This window comes from Cucurbita moschata, unplaced genomic scaffold (assembly GCF_002738365.1).
Source record: "Cucurbita moschata cultivar Rifu unplaced genomic scaffold, Cmos_1.0 Cmo_Scf00002, whole genome shotgun sequence".
NCBI classification, from domain to species: domain Eukaryota; kingdom Viridiplantae; phylum Streptophyta; class Magnoliopsida; order Cucurbitales; family Cucurbitaceae; genus Cucurbita; species Cucurbita moschata.
Genome location: NW_019268518.1, coordinates 6,842,921 through 6,858,945, shown reverse-complemented (window position 1 = coordinate 6,858,945; position 16,025 = coordinate 6,842,921). Strand labels below are relative to the sequence as shown.

General features: G+C 35.4%; 4 protein-coding genes across 4 annotated transcripts in view; 3 read left to right on the top strand and 1 right to left on the bottom strand.

Annotated features, from left to right (window-relative positions):
• The first annotated feature begins 1,202 nt into the window (after nt 1–1,202).
• Nucleotides 1,203–3,568, top strand: LOC111458193 (allene oxide cyclase, chloroplastic-like). The gene is made up of 3 exons (XM_023100703.1): nt 1,203–1,505; nt 1,589–1,710; nt 2,868–3,568. The coding sequence occupies exons 1-3, from the start codon at nt 1,286–1,288 to the stop codon at nt 3,267–3,269; spliced, it is 744 nt and encodes a 247-aa protein (XP_022956471.1). The 5' UTR covers nt 1,203–1,285; the 3' UTR covers nt 3,270–3,568.
• Nucleotides 3,569–4,644: 1,076 nt separating this feature from the next.
• LOC111458168 lies at nt 4,645–7,628 on the top strand. Its single transcript, XM_023100667.1, has 5 exons — nt 4,645–4,976; nt 5,057–5,101; nt 5,179–5,466; nt 5,555–5,736; nt 7,170–7,628. The coding sequence occupies exons 1-5, from the start codon at nt 4,760–4,762 to the stop codon at nt 7,350–7,352; spliced, it is 915 nt and encodes a 304-aa protein (XP_022956435.1). The 5' UTR covers nt 4,645–4,759; the 3' UTR covers nt 7,353–7,628.
• Nucleotides 7,629–9,340: 1,712 nt separating this feature from the next.
• On the bottom strand, nt 9,341–13,377 carry LOC111458174 (thylakoid membrane protein slr0575-like). Its single transcript, XM_023100680.1, has 9 exons — nt 12,979–13,377; nt 12,422–12,468; nt 11,966–12,068; nt 11,501–11,587; nt 10,663–10,746; nt 10,191–10,244; nt 9,951–10,031; nt 9,664–9,709; nt 9,341–9,562 (listed from the first exon to the last, which is right to left on the bottom strand). The coding sequence occupies exons 1-9, from the start codon at nt 13,279–13,281 to the stop codon at nt 9,492–9,494; spliced, it is 876 nt and encodes a 291-aa protein (XP_022956448.1). The 5' UTR covers nt 13,282–13,377; the 3' UTR covers nt 9,341–9,491.
• Nucleotides 13,378–13,927: 550 nt separating this feature from the next.
• Nucleotides 13,928–16,025, top strand: part of LOC111458201 (cyclin-B1-2-like) — a 3,256-nt gene continuing 1,158 nt past the window's right edge. The window contains exons 1-3 of the mRNA XM_023100715.1: nt 13,928–14,153; nt 14,900–15,000; nt 15,503–15,600. Of these exons, the coding sequence (XP_022956483.1) occupies nt 14,028–14,153; nt 14,900–15,000; nt 15,503–15,600 (325 nt within the window). The 5' untranslated portion in view covers nt 13,928–14,027. The remainder of the gene's footprint in view (nt 14,154–14,899; nt 15,001–15,502; nt 15,601–16,025) is intronic.

The following is a 16,025-nucleotide window of genomic DNA, read 5'->3' as shown; positions in this document are numbered from 1 at the left end:
GGTCCACCTCATCAACTTTTTCTTCCTCCTCTCACTCTCGTTTTAGCCATGATTATAAATTTTGGAATTTTATGGGTTTTTATGGAATTATTACTCAATATTTAAATTAATATCAAATTTTAAAAAATATAGCCAAAAATATTTTGTTTTATCATAATGTTGTATTCCCAATGAATTAAAAAAAAATTAATTAATTCTTAATAAAGCAATAACTGAGTTGTAATATGGGTGGTGATGTATATGTTGGGATTGTTTTGATATATTTGCTTTCTGATTTGAAATACCAACACTAACCTCCTACTTCATTTATTATTGTTGAGACATAATAATTTTATCACTTTCAATAAATTTATTTATTTATTTATTTATATTATACTTTTTTTTTTCAAATATTAATTTTTTTTTTAATTTTAAAAGTCGATTGTTTAAGTTTATGTCTCGTTTTATTTTTGAATTTTTTTTTTCCTGCTAAATATTTTTTTATTAATATTTTCATATTTTAAATGAAGTTTTAGAAATTTAAGTAAGTTTCAATATTTTGATGGAAGAGATAAAAGAATCGCAAATTTAAAACCAATGTGGAGTGAAATGTCCAAAATAGCCCAAGTAAAGGTGGGTTGGCCTTGATAAGATAAAGACGTAGGGTAGGGAGAGAGATGGAAGTGAATATTATAGGAAATGGGCCTATTTCCCTCACAGGCTAAGGCCCACTCTTCCAGCATTGAAGTTTCATGGGCCTAATTGGGCTTCATTTCATCATATTTTCAAAATTAAATAATAAATAAATAATAATAAATTGCATTTTCAGGCATAAAAGTTTTTAATAATTAAGTTTTTTTTTTTATTGTAAAATTGTATTATCCATTATTAATTTACTATTTATCGGTGTAGAGATAGTAAAAGCCGACCATTTTTGGGCTCCAAAAGTATCTGTCTGCCTGAAACAACATATTTTCCACATGAAAAATTCAAAATTCAAATTCTATAATTTTGATATTTTCACACGTGGAAATTAAAGGACTGCTTACTGTTACTACTAATGGAAAATCGCCACGTGGAAGAGTGCCCGGTTTGACTGTTGTCCACCGCCGTACCCACGGTTCCCACATGCGCACCGTCCACGGTGCAAAATAATCCCATAATTATTAATAATTAGTTAAAAGTGCCCAATATTCTCTATATTTAAAGAGGCAATCCCTTCACTTCCTTTTATTCTCACGAACACGTCCGCTCTTCTACTCTCTCGGCATCCAAACACCAAAATCAGGGATCGAAATCGTCGTCGATGGCAGCTCTGCGAGCAGTTTCCAACTCTGTGAGATTAGCCTGTGCGAATCCGAGTAATTCCTCTATTAATCGGCCTGTTTCCGTCAAGCTTTCCGCTCCATTGTTCACTCAGAGCTCCAAGCTCTTTTCCGCTCCCAAGAATCTGAGTTTCTTCGCGCATGGAAGATCGGTCGCTTGCCGTAGCCAGGCTAGCGCCTCTGATTCTTCTCCTAATCCAAGTGAGTTTTTAGGTTTTTGCAATGAATTTACATTCGGTTTTGAGCATCTATGTGGATTTTGATCTTTCCTTTGGTTTCTGTAGGTAGAGTTCAGGAATTATACGTTTATGAAATCAACGAGAGGGATCGTCAAAGTCCTGCGTATCTTAGGTTAAGCCAGAAGAATACAAATGCGCTTGGCGATCTGGTTCCTTTCACTAACAAAGTAAGTGAACTTTCTTATCTGTCATTTTCTATGCTTTCAATTTGCATTCACGTTATCAATTTTAAGTCGTGTTGCTTCTGGAGAAACTACTGGATCTTATCTATAGAGAATTCAGTTTTCTGAGAGATTAAATTGACCAGAATGCTTAGATTCATAGTTTTTAATTCTTCTCGGGAAGATTTTTTTTTCTCTACTTGGCGCCATTGAAAATCAAAGGATTTCTGTCTCTTTGGCGCCCTTTGCCTCTTTTGGTGTTTGTCCTAACTTCAGTCCATTTTGAGTCTAAGCACTTTACTTTTTGGTCTCTCCAAAAGTCTTCGTATCAACAGAGATAATGTTTCGTAACTATAATTCTAAGATATTTTTCATATAGTCTGGGGAATGTGGGACTCCTCCCTCAAAAATCTTCTTCTCGAATAAAGTATATCACAAAGCTTCTCTTGGAGTCTATAGAACCCTTGAACAACCTCCTCTCAATTGAGACTCTATTTTTTCTCTAGAACTTTCAGTAAACAATTTGTTCCACACTTCAACTACTCTTGAATAAATCAGAAGCTTATGGAACTCTCAAACAACCTTCTCTCAATTGAGGCTGGGCTAATTCTTTAGAACCTTCCAACAAAAAGTACACAATTTATTTGATACTTGAGTCATTTTTGGCTAAAATTTCAAGACTCATAACTTCATTGTTGGATACTTGAGGATTCTATATACATGGTTTAGTTAAGGCATGACTTTGATACCATGTTAGAAATCATAAATATCCACAATGATATGATATTGCTTACTTTAAGCATAAATTCTTATAACTTTACTTTTGATTTACTCAAAAAATTTCATACGAATGGAGATGATATTTTTTACTTATAGATTCATAAATTTTCCCTTCTGGTCAATAATAGATACGAGACTCTTCTAAAGAATATGTTCATCATTCTTAGGACCTGATTAGTTGGAGGTTTTTCTTGGATGAATAAGCATAAACAAGCAAAAGTCATCATTCATCATCTCTTCCTGTTTCGAAGGTTTTAACTATTCTAAAAAAAAAGTAATATAATTAATTATTTAATTTTATAAATCAATAAGAAGCACGTTCATAATGATTAATGAATAGTGTATTAATTAATTATTGTTCAAAATATAAAAAATCATTACAGCTATACACTGGAGACCTGCAAAAACGGGTAGGAATTACAGCGGGGCTATGCATATTGGTGCAAAACAAACCTGAAAAGAAAGGTGACCATTACGAGGCCATCTACAGCTTTTACTTTGGGGACTACGGTCACATAGCGGTGCAGGGGCCATACCTCACCTATGAGGACACGTATCTGGCTGTGACTGGCGGGTCAGGAATCTTCGAAGGTGTGACGGGTCAGGTTAAGCTGCAGCAGATAATTTTCCCCTTCAAGCTTTTCTATACCTTCTACTTGAAGGGCATTAGGGAGTTGCCCGCAGAACTTTCTGTGAAGCCCACCGAGCCCGGCCCAGCTGCTGAGCCCAGCCCAAATGCCAAGGCCTGTCACCCACAAGCCACCATTCCTGGTTTCACTAACTAGGGTAGGGTTAGTGAGTGGAGCACTAATTGATTAATGGTGGGAGATTTGATGAAACAGAAAATCGAAAGCGATAATAATGTTAAAAGAGAATGGGCAAACATAGTGAAAGGGACGAAAGGAAAATGTCAACATAGTGGATGGGAATCACAAATAGATTGATGCAATCAAAGATATTATGCCCGCCATTTCTTCAACGTTGTAGAATAACTGTTGTCTTCAACTTACTCTTTTGTTATTATCATTATTGTTGTTATTTTTATTTTATTTTTTAATATTAATGCCCGAACATGCTTACCCCGCCATTGCTGAAACCATTTATGATGGCCCATTCTTTTTATATATTTCTTCGACTTCTGTTAAAACTCATTTTACTTCGTTTTAATAGATATTTGGGTGGTACGATATCTCTATTTGAGTATGAAATTTACTTTGTTGTCTAAATAAAATTTCAGTGGAAGAACAATCGATCATACTTGACACTGAATCACTTTATTACCCTAATTTTTTTTCTCTCAAGATTTGCTTCTAATTTCGGCTTTTAAGATTCTATTGAATAATCATTTTTGTTCTACTTAACAACCATTTATACTCTATTGGATAATTATTTTATTTTTAAAATTATATTATATTATATTTTTTAAAAATAATTTTCATTTTAAAAAAAAAAATTTGAGTTCTTGGCTAATTTTTTTTTTTTTTTAAGAATATGTCATCCTAATAAATTATTTTTCAAATAAGAATAAATAACAAAATAGTGTTCTATGTTTTACTTTTAGTTTCTCCAAAAACTTCATTCCAATAAAAATAGTATTTCTTAATTAGCTAAGGGGCTACTAATAAGTAAAACATTCACGGGTGTAACTATAATTTAACTAAAACTAAAGATATATACATTATAAATTTTTATGTGGAGGAACCTCTTATCCTTTCTCTATCTCCGTCCCCACTCCTATCTTGTTTTATAGACACTTCTACACTAAACTAGGAAAAGGAAACTTCAAAAAAATCAAATGTGTAATCATATGAACAACAAAATTTGGAAGCTCAGATCATGACATGACATCAAAAATTTTGAAGTGGGAAGTTGAAATTGCATGGCGGGGAAACACCATAAACAAAATGACATTTCATGGGAAACATTTTGAGCTATACAACAACTTAGTATGAGGCCCATTATTTGAAACACAATCCTAACAATATACACCAATAATTGAGACTCAAAATTTTTATGAAATGGACTTGTGGGAGCTACTTGTTCTACTTGGGAAAAAGGAACTCAGCCTTTTCAGATATGGGATAATAAAGGCCAAAATTAGAGAGATAAATTTGACATTATACAAAACAATCATTAACTAGTGATAATTTGTTTTGACAGCATCATGGAGAATATTTGGGCTTATAAACTACTGAGAAGAGACTGATATTTGGAAGCTTGAAGGGGTTTAAAAGGCTTGAATTCAACTAGTTGCTCACAGGTTCAGAGTCTTGGAATGGAGCAGTTTCATTACAGCTCGCAAAGAAGGGAAGAACCAGAGGACTTCAATTTGAGAGAGTGGCCAGTTAAGGGAAGGTTCAAATGTGAGAACACAAGTTCCAGACGTTTTTCAGGGTCTTATTTAAGAAGCTTAAGGGAAGATGGCAGATCCTTCAGATCAAACATAACCATCTCCAGCACTGCTTCTTCCCCAGGCTATTACTCCATGAGAGGTACTTTAATTACTTCTCCGTTCTCTGGTTCAAGTCAGTTTTTCCTGTCATGGGTTTCTCTCATCTTTTTTCTTTTGCAGATGAAATTGACCCATCAACCTACTCATTCACTGCTGCTATCAAAGGTAACACATTCTTGTAAGCACATCAGAAATCAATCGTTTTTTGGCTGTAAAATGTCAAAAATGGAGTTTTTGTGCAGCATTGCAAGCTAAGTCAAGATATAACATGTGGGAAAGCTTGTCGCCTGATCAGTTTTCTTTGAACTCAAAGTGGTATGAAGCAGAGAAATATATCTGCAATCCTCTTTCAGGCGAGGTTCCAATGGAGTGTTTATCTGCTAAAACACTAAGTGCAAGGTCATTCAGAAATTTCAGTAGCAGAATCACCATGTCTGCTCCTTTAGTTTATTCCACCAAGTCAAGACAACACCATGAAAGGCCGATTACTTTTCCCCAAGAGGAAGCAGTTAATCGATATCCAATTCCAGGTACCACCACAAATTTTATAGCATGCTTTGAAAGATTTATTTGAAGTTGGATTCTCAATATGAACAAGTTTCCATGTTTGAGTTGTAGAAAAGAAAGTGGAAGGGATGACAAAGGATGTTGGAACTCAAAGCACACCACCTGAAAGAAGTTCAACATGTCCTAGCCCTGCTTCCACGCCTCCCATGGTGACATCCTTAAAGGCATGTGGGAAAGAAGAAACTAATTCACCAAATTCTTGTTCTACTCAAACAAAGAAATCAGAGGAAGGGGTATGTACATTCTTTGATCTTTGAAATGATAATCATGATTTAGTAAAAGGAAGATCAAAGGGGTTTGAAATCACAAGCTTAATACAACCCAACTAATCAAGAAATCTAGGGAGAAGTTAGAGTTATCTTGAGCCTCAACAAAAAGGTTAGAAGTATGAATCACCATTCCTACGTATTATTAAGCTAAAAAAAAAATCAATCTAGGAGTAAATTTCAGGCTGATTAACCCATAACCCAAAACATAAAGAGTGGTAATAGTGCATTTCTACAAATGGGGTCGTCAAGATTAGGCTCGACTGATTCAGAATGAAGTTCTAACAAGATGGGGAAAGTGTAAGAGTAAAATTGACACCATTTTCTGATTCTTCACATAGGCTTATAGTTCACAGTCCTATGATTTTCTCCTATCGTTGTCTGTTTCCCAACAACTCATACAGTTGTGGTTGTCTCTGTTTGTGGGAAGCATTTTCCGGACAGCAAAAAAGAATCAATCAGAAGGGAAAAGGGAAAAAGAGAAGAAAACTTGGAGGATTCTAACCAAGAATATATCAGAACATGAACAAAGCCAATTTCACGAAACGTATTTCCAAACCCCAACCACCATAAACTCTGTACCATGCATTTAACAATCCCACTTCCCCAACCATCTCCCCACCATATACTAGCTTTATTGTGGAGCCCATCGAGATTCTTTCCAGGAAAATACAAAATGGGTTCTCACAGTTCCTGCTACTTTATGTAGAAATCTCTGCTTTATTTCTCTCTTTCTGGAAAAAAATGGTTATGCATTTGTAGGGCATGGTCGAATGGCCAAAATAATGCAAAAAAAAAAAAAAAAAGTATCCGAGTCATTGCATCTGTCATTCATAAGACATCCACATGCTTGTACCTCAATATCAGTAAGAATAATTTCAAAATCAGTCCACAGGTGGGCTGGGATTCAAGGGAAAAACTAAAAGTGAAAAGAAACAAGAAAGTAAAACGAAAAAACAGTTCTCAAAGGTTATCGTCCAGCATAAGAAGTGAACCTTCTGGATCTTGTCTTACTGGTATGATTGAACTGTGGTTCATCATTTCACCAGTGTGGCTGGCTTTACCATTGTTTGGCAGGATTATGGCCTCATTATGGTGAGTAACTCTGGCTGTGTGCCTTTCTTTTTCCTTCCCAATAACAACAGATTTATACCTTTCAGTTGGGGAGGAAAGGCAACAACTCTAAATTAATGAAACCTTTACTTTCTCAATCAAATGTATTAGAGGCCCAAAACATCATTTAGTTGTACGGTCCTTCACGAGGCTAAATTTCTCATTTTAGGCATGAAATTTCATTCCAACACAGAGATATTGTACAACAAAGTTTGAGCATTTTCTACAGATTTCCAGGAGGGTCATGTTCACATAAGAATGCCTAAATTAGCAAATATTGAGTGCAGGTGACAATCAAAGCAAGCAAAGAAAAGGAGATGACAAAAGGAGAAAAGGGAGATAGAAACAGTGCAAAGGAGCAAAGGTGGAGGCAAGGTGGGTGCCTGTCATGGATGAGAACAAGACAGACAGATAAACACAAAACAAGAACGAAGAATTTCTTACCTCATTTGAATTTAAAAGGGTGCTGAAAAGTTCCTGAGCAAAATGGCAAAGGGAGATTCTATCTATATTCAGGCATATTTTCGCGGGTGTTAGTGAGGTTTGTGTTCACGTTAAGAAATTAAGGACACTCATGGAGAGAGACCTCAGGCCTGCGTAACAAAGGTTAAGGCTCTTAGTTTCGTGGTTCTCTCTGCTTTAATTTATTGTTTATTGGAATGGTGAAAGTTGGGAGCAGCTTTATCTTTCTCACTTCACGTGCATGCCTTTTGTCTTTACCTTTAGACAAACAAACCTTTCAATAACTAGGATTACTGATCCAAGTCTAATATATTAGATAAATCATACAATGGATCCCTAAAAAGTGTGAAGGAAAAAGGAAGATTGGTCTTGTTGCAACACAAGTGCTTCATGAGCTAATAAAACAGCCCCAATCCAGGTGACCCACTAATATCAAAACAGTAAAAAATTCAAAACGTACATATCACATTAGTTAGAATATTCAAACAAGATGGTGAAGAACTTCTAAAATCTTTTAAATATTTTCTGAAGGAATAACCAAGTCTAAAAAAAATGTGAATAAATAACGAAAAGTATACTTGAATGACAAACTAATCGTATATGAAATAGCAATTTCAACCATTCATATATATGAATATTTGAAAAAAGGAATGTGCAAAACCTTTTTATGCACGGCACGACGACAAAAATCTTCTCAATGGCAGGTATCTTCCAACTTGTGTTTAAGGAACCATCCCATCTTTGAATACGTATGTTTTTGCACTTTACCCGAGTTCAATAGCTCGCCCTAGTTAACATACAGAGATGCTCCCTCTAAAAGAACAATTTTTTTTAAGAATTTTCAGATACTAGTATTTTTCTGGTCCATCTAACTCAACTGAACAATAGACTTAAATCTACTTGATTCTCAACCATAGAAGTGATTTGAAGGAGATGCCATCTCTTCCATTAGGAAAACTCGATCCTCAGTTAAGATAGTTCTCCTCGACGAGCTAGTCAAAATTCCCTTTTTACAGCGAGGAAAATTGAGAAGCAGGGAGATGGGAGAGGAGACAATAGGACATCTGCAATGGAAGTTTCACGTGGACTTGACCCTCGAGAGAGTATATAAAATGGAGTATAAAAACACATGTTTCACGTACCCCTCTTTTGGTGCCCGGTAAATTTTAATGAAAACCTGACTTTTACTCAAATCTAGCAACTTAAGCTTCAATATTAGTCGTAGCGTTTAATACTAAGCCCAAGTTCAGCTGTAAGGAACGCTTGTAAGACTTCATTTGGGATCAATTAACACCACTCAACAGAACATTGCCTTTTGGTCTCGCTATCATTAATGTAATGAAATGATTGATGACCAATCTTAGAAATAAGATAAATAATGATGAATCACTGATTGGCAAAAATCTTCAATGGAATATTTTGAATGAGACTTCAAAGTGTCCTATGTGGCAATGACAACAGTTTAATGGTAATAAATGTAATTGTCTCACAATAAGAAAGCTATGTATCAATGTACAAGTATAACACTCTTGTTAGTCTAAACATAGTTTAACCGGTATAGCATACATCCTTGTCTAAGAGTCAAATGTTCAAATCCTCACTCTCATTTAACTCGAAAAAAATATAAGGCTATTCTACTTCACTAAGTTGAGGTAAAGCTATAATCAATATTGGCATTGGCATACGCAAGCCAATAATGCACCATGTTTATGGGCATGTGTACCGCATTGGGTGCCTTCTAGACTGTAGCTTGTAGTTTGCTAGGATACATTTCTTATTTCTGTGACTATACTAAGGGTAATTTCATTAATCCAATAACTAAGTGTGCAACATGTGAAGTAGTTCCGGAATAGGTATAGGTAAGCTAGAATGTCCTATATTAAGAACGAACTGTTCTTACATCATCTTCTTCATGGTCTTTTGGAGATGCCATTCTAAATTCAGGAAGGAAACCATCTTGGATGTCAGATTTTTCTCTTTCTAAATATTTTTTTTCTGTATTTTTCACTGTTTAAAAACATTAGAGATCGGATGATTTTGAGTGCAGTGTTTCCAAAGAAATATATACTTACCAGAACTTCACTAGTGGACAGCAGTTTGTAAATGAAACAATTATATGTAGCAGAATTCGATTAAAACCGTATATTTTATGATGGTGAAGCACCAGGAATAGTGTTAGAAATAAGCCGGACTTCATACAGATCATTGTCTCCCTTCCCTGCAAAAGTTTTAAAGCAATGTTCACGTAAAAAAATTCAGTTAACGATGGTAAAATGACAAACAAAAAAAAGGATAAAATAAGCGTAGTATAAAGCTCACCAACTTCGGCAGCGATCCCTGGTCCAAAGAAAGAAGCAAATTTTGCCTGTAAATTCATTAAAGAAACTAATTTAGTGGTGGTGATCTTTTAACAATGTCTTCACAAATAGGTTCGCTGTAAGGAACGCTTGTAAATCTTCCGAGTATTATTCTTCCCTTAGAATTAGCAGAAACATTTATCATCATGACTACATCAGCACTAGCAAAATATCGAGCAATTAAATATAATCCCCTAGAGAGTTAGCACTCTTTCTTCAACGATACAAGAAGAATCATGCCTCAATTACCTGTCTTTTCTCAAAATCTGACAATGTCAAGGCTTTGGCTTCAAACACCAAGACCAGGCAATATTTTCCGTCTTCTGTAACCTAGAATTGTAGCAAATGGCAGAATATTAGAATCGTAAGTGCTGATAACATGCTATTGTATTCAGTAGTACTTCTAGTTGGTACAATCAGAAGCGTCCTAAGTACTGAGGTGACCAGTGATATATGAAATAAATACAAAGTCAAGTCACATAAACATACTTCTTCACGAATACTTTGCAAAATAGGTGCACTCCTTCGAGGAATTCCCCCAGCCTGTGTATACAGAAGTAGAATGCAATGAAGATCGGTTAGCAAAAATCAGTGTAAAAGCAAAAAAATGAGAATTCAAATACACAATGGATGCAATTTCCCATTAAGGTCAAAATGTGTACTCCTGGTCCTATGTATTTGATTATTTGCTGGATCCAAAATTCAAATAGGACAAGCATGAACCAGAGTTCGAACAGCTTCAGTCTAAAAAATGAAGCCAAGTGAAAGTGAATTGAATTCTAGTTTTATAACAATGCAACAGCCAAGTGAAAGTGAAGCCAGCTTTCTATACTGATAAAGCAGGAGTCTTTTGAATTGATATATTGCTAATGATGTAAGAAGAATCCACAACATTACAACCACGTAAAAATGTAATCAAAGATCACATAAAAGAAGATTCAAATGGCGCCAGTTTACTTACCAGACCAAACTGGAAAATCCGTTTCAATGCCTCATCCAAATGTTGTTCATCCCCATAGCGGTACCTTATCACATCATCTCTTACCTAGTGAAAAACTTTAAAAAGTGATTAGAAATATGAAACAGTTCATACAATAGAAATTGTGTATATACAAAATGATTACACATTTGAGACAATGTCAGTTGAACTCGCAAGTGACATACTATTGAAGTAACAGTCAAATTGAACCAAAAGGCGAGCTTCTTGTTCTTAGTGAATTAAATGATAACTTTTCAATTGTAAGTTGGAACAATAATATTCACACAAAACGAAAAATTCATTCTTCTCCAAGTTGTCGAACAACCTCCCCTTAATCGAGGCTCGACTCCTTCTCTGGAGTCAGTTTTGACTACACCTTCGAGGTTCACAACTTTTTTGTTCGACATTTGAGGATTCTATTAACATGGCTAAGTTATGGGCATGGCTCTAATACCATGATAGGAATCACGACTCTCCACAATAGTATGATATTGTCCACTTTGAGCATAAGCTCTCATGGTTTTGCTTTGGGCTCACCAAAAGGCCTCATACCAATAGAGATGTATTCCTTATAAACCCATGATCATTCTTTAAGTTAGCCAATGAGGGACTCCCTCCCAATAATCCTCAAAAAGTATAGATTTCCTCAAGTTTGGGCCCCACTTTCTTTCTCCAGAAGATTCTAATTACACTTTTGTTCCTCCTCCTCCTTCTCTAAATATAATGTACAAGAACGGGGTCTATCAAAACAGTCACTCACAAGAAAACATATTTACAACATATTTTGCTAGCATGGCATTAGAAAGAATCAAATTTCAACCTGTTTGAGAATAGGGGTGGCGCATGATTCCCTCAGCTTTTGAGCTTCTAAATATGTCAAGCATGGCACTGGTTTGAGTTCAGCATACTGCAAAACAGTCAAAAGCTAGAATGAGTTACCAGATTTTCTCTACCAATTATTTTCCTTTTCAGCTCAAGTACATGAAGCTAAAGGAATTAGGAAGAAAGAAGCAACCCTGCAAGGCCATTTCAGAAAGGAAATAACAAATGAAACATAGAAAGTGGTAACATGACACTACTTTTTGTAAAAAAACACCTGATAGAAACGGCTTGATAAATTTTTTAATTTGGAACAGCTACTGAGTTAAACTTATATAGGGTCTAGAAAGGCTGAAATGACCTGAAGATGGATGTGGCTACTGAAGTAACAGCCATTGAAAGCTTATATTTATCACGTTAATCCCTTTGTACACTGCAGAAGGGGAAAAAATAGAAAGTTATATACCTTCAGAGCCATGCCAATAATTGCAAGAGGGAAGCCATATGTTAGCATAATGGCAGACCACTCGGATCCTGGGAGGATATTGAAGTATGCACCGAATCCATACCTATAGAATGAAAACAGATCAAATGTACAAGTTAAAATTTTGAAAAATACTTGGTTGTATACCGGTGGATAGGTATCTTTCTACACACTACCATTAAATTTCTGACAACTATGAGAAAGAAAATGAGGAATTTTCTTTTAAAAATTATGTGGAGTGCACAACATCAAAAAACCTATTTGTAAACCAAAAGACGTAGTGTGAACAACGGGAATATGATTGACATAATTTCTTCCAGAAAATGAGAAATTGGAACATTTTAATAGTAGTGTAGGAAGATACCTACTCACCAGTATGCGGTCAAGAATTATTTTATAAATTTAGGAATTTTGAGTCTCGAGGAGGAAACAACTTACGACAACAAAGAAATTCCAACACCTAAGCCAATAACACCAAATGAAACCTGTGGGGAAAAAAAAGTAAAACACCACAATTACAGATCAAACAGGCTTTAAGAAAATACAGCATTATCTTTTAAATCTAAGAGGAACATATTAAATGATTAATTTGTCCTAGTTTAATAGCTTAGAACATTAAACATAGAAGTAATTTAACATAGCATGATATATTAGATCCAAATCTCTACAACATATATATTTCATCGACTAAAATTGGAGAGAACTTTCTTTCCTTTCCTTTTCCCTCCCTCTAGCGCATAGATAATTCTCGAGAATAACCAAGAGCTCCACATACTAAAAAAAAGCTTAAAGCAGAGAAAATTACGACGATAAAACTTGTCTCTTGTACAATTTAAACACTACTTTTCTCTCAAACATCTCCTCTCGTTTCTTCACAACCATTATCAGCGCATTAAACAGAATTGAGAAATTCCAAACCAAGTGCTACCAGAGATATCCGATACAATTACTCTCAAGATTCAAGAATTCATAGCCATAGAGAATCAGAAAAATACTTTCGCAAGCGAGAATTCATCATCGGTAACTACTGCTTTATCCGGCGAGGCTGAAACGGAAGACGGCTGAGTAGTATCAGCAGCTCTAGCCGAGAATGTGAAAGCTAAACGTTGAGGCTTCTGCAGAGGAGCTCTCGGTTCGAAATGGACGAAAAAGTTGGCTCTACCGTTCCGGTTGCCGCCGCCTGGCAGAGAGGTTGCGCAGTAGGGACGAGAGAAACGCAGAGAAACAAGGGAGAGGCGATTGGGGAGAGTGAATTTGTCATGAGAACAGAGAGCAGCAGGAGGCGATATTCCACTCATCGAAATCGACTCTCTTTCTACCTGTCTCTGAAACTCTGAAGAACGGAGAAGAAAATGAAGGTCCGGTGGTTGACGAGAATGGAATCCGTTTCTAAACCCGCCAATTTTCACTACGTGTCCTCTTATTATCCATCACTTCTTTTCTTTTCTTTTTTTTTTTTTAGTGTGGTGTGGCTTTTATTTTATTTTATTTTTTTCTTTTCGACTTTCGTTTTATTTTATTACTAGAATTTTTTTTTTCATTTTTCTATTTGGGAAAAACTATCTTCGTAAATCAAATTCTTTTAACTCTTTTAACATGTTTTTGTTCTCACTCACATGCATTCTATAAAAATTATAAAAGTCAGTTCAATATAAAATTGTTCTAAACAAAGCACAATTAACCGAACATTTATCCTTCGAGATCAATTCTTATAAGTATTTTTTAACTATCTTATCTCTGGATCATTTTTACTCTGACACCCATTCTCAATTTCATAACTAAATGGTAAATGTATAAATTTTTTGATTTATCCTAAAAAGTAAATTTGAAAATGTTAGATTAAAAACTAAAATTAAAATTACCGAAACCGATAAGCACATACATATCTGATTATTTTGGCCAAAAAAATGAAAACTTTTTTTCGAAGTCACTGTGTTTTATATAAATACCAAAACGATACCAATTCGCAGTTCGCAGAGGCACAGCTTTCCGTTCTCGACTTGCTGAATAAGTTTTCTCTGAACTTGCTCCTTGAAGAAGAAAAATGGAATCTTCGAAGACGATAGCCCATGAAATCGGAGGAATCCAGAACGATGCGCTTCGATTTGGGCTCCAAGGCGTTAAGAGCGACCTCGTCGGATCTCATCCTGTCGAATCCCTCTACGAAACTGTAATTTCCTTTCCCTCTCTTTCTATCGCTGTTTTATACAATGTGGAAAAGCGGACTGGAAGTTTCAATCTAAGTTCCCCTATTTGATTTCTGTGTGGATTTTGCTGTTTATTTGTTGCAGTTACGACTAGATTGTTATTAGAAATAGAATCTAGATTCGTCGGAGCTGATGAACCACCGTTTGCCCATGTTTCTCGGATTAGGAACTTGTAACTTGAAGTTTTATTTCCTGTTATTATGGTCAATACTCTCTTGTTATCCCCATATTTCAATATTTTGGGTGTCCCATCTTACAAATGGACAGTGGCGCAAGTAGGTTCTGCCCTCAATTAGATTTCTATGGAGAGGACTAAGATCAGCCATATTCTTTGGAACTTGTAATTAGTGACCATCCAGCATTCAGGAGGGGGGATACTTGGGAAAAGCACTGAAAAGCCTCTTCTGTCTTGATTATAGGGTTGGGGTGGGATGGTTGTCCCTTTTCTTTTTCTTTCTTCATTTGCTAATAGAATTGTTTATATCCAAGATAAATTTCTTATGGCAGCACCTGAGGGGCATTAGTTTGCATTCAAAACATTTATGAGATAAACACCATAAATCTTTCAAACAATTTTGGACATTTAAGTTGGTTTAGTCATAATGAACGGTATCCACCAAGAAAGGTGTATCAACCACAGGTTTTTTCTAATTGGTTGAATCAATTTATTTTAAGTTGATACATGTATATCCTTGTTTTCATGCTTCAGACGAGGAGAACAGAAGAGGAGATGAAAAGGAAAATTCTTGTGAATACGTATGGATCTGCTTTTCCACTGAAGATGGATTTGGACAGGCAAATTCTTTCTCGGTATGGTTTTTCTCCTTGCATTGATGCTGGATCTCTTTTGGTGTGTTCTAAATTCGAATATTAGTGAAAAGGCCAAAATCTGCTGTTTTGGATATGCATTTTATTTTATTTTCAACTTTAATCACATTGCTAATCGTCGTTTTATAATGATTTGGTGGGGAGCAAAAAGGTCATAGTTCACTCCACTGACTCTTCTACCTCATGTGATTTGCTCCCTTCGTACACATGTTAAATTTAGTTCTCTGGAAGTGTGGTGGGAGCACCTTTCCCCCTCATCCCTTGATATGCTAATGACATTAAAATAGGATCTCTTGTGGAATTAATGTTTGATGTGTATGAATTTAAATGGGGAGACTTCAATCTGGCATCTACTTTTCTATTCTTTTATTTTCACCAACATTTCAACTTGTGATGCCAGTTAAGTTGATTCAAGCTGTTTGTCTAGTTGAAATCTGAAAATCATTGCTAATATAATTTATATTCTAATTCAACGCTATTGCAGATTTCAAAGGCCTCCAGGACCTATTCCATCTTCAATGCTGGGTTTGGAGGCTCTTACTGGAAGCTTGGATGACTTTGGCTTTGAAGATTATCTAAATGGTAAAATGAGAACTTATCAAGTCACCTAGATCCTTATAGCTCATCTGATTCTGTTGTTCACTACATTCTTTTGCATCATTCATGAGAGTTTTCAATTACCTTAAATAGTTCTTTTAATCTTAACAACTTTCTTTATGACTATCTGACATTGGTGGGATGATTAAATCCATTAAGTATGGTCGGGTTTAGCACAATTAGAAAAATAGTATTCAGGGACCTTCACTTGATCTTATTCCTCACTTTTAACCATCCTTCTTGCGACTACTAGCATGTCCGTTTGATGAAGTTCGCAAGTGTTTCCGCTGCTTCCAATAACCAATATCACATAGAATATTCCATCCACTAGTCTTTATGCAAGATTGCAGCCACTCATTTCCACAAAGGATGTTTTCTTTCACCCATTTTTTTTTTTTTTTTTTTTTACT

What these genes read in the sequence shown, in the direction of transcription:
- LOC111458193 (XM_023100703.1), top strand. Translation starts at nt 1,286, where the DNA reads ATGGCAGCTCTGCGAGCAGTTTCCAACTCTGTGAGATTAGCCTGTGCG. An exon ending in TGATTCTTCTCCTAATCCAA is followed by an intron (nt 1,506 to 1,588) that starts GTGAGTTTTTAG and finishes TGGTTTCTGTAG; the next exon opens with GTAGAGTTCAGGAATTATAC. An exon ending in TGGTTCCTTTCACTAACAAA is followed by an intron (nt 1,711 to 2,867) that starts GTAAGTGAACTT and finishes AAATCATTACAG; the next exon opens with CTATACACTGGAGACCTGCA.
- LOC111458168 (XM_023100667.1), top strand. Translation starts at nt 4,760, where the DNA reads ATGGAGCAGTTTCATTACAGCTCGCAAAGAAGGGAAGAACCAGAGGAC. An exon ending in AGGCTATTACTCCATGAGAG is followed by an intron (nt 4,977 to 5,056) that starts GTACTTTAATTA and finishes TTTCTTTTGCAG; the next exon opens with ATGAAATTGACCCATCAACC. An exon ending in ATTCACTGCTGCTATCAAAG is followed by an intron (nt 5,102 to 5,178) that starts GTAACACATTCT and finishes GTTTTTGTGCAG; the next exon opens with CATTGCAAGCTAAGTCAAGA.
- LOC111458174 (XM_023100680.1), bottom strand. Translation starts at nt 13,281, where the DNA reads ATGAGTGGAATATCGCCTCCTGCTGCTCTCTGTTCTCATGACAAATTC. An exon ending in TTATTGGCATGGCTCTGAAG is followed by an intron (nt 11,588 to 11,965) that starts GTATATAACTTT and finishes ACTGTTTTGCAG; the next exon opens with TATGCTGAACTCAAACCAGT. An exon ending in TGCAAAGTATTCGTGAAGAA is followed by an intron (nt 10,032 to 10,190) that starts GTATGTTTATGT and finishes CTACAATTCTAG; the next exon opens with GTTACAGAAGACGGAAAATA.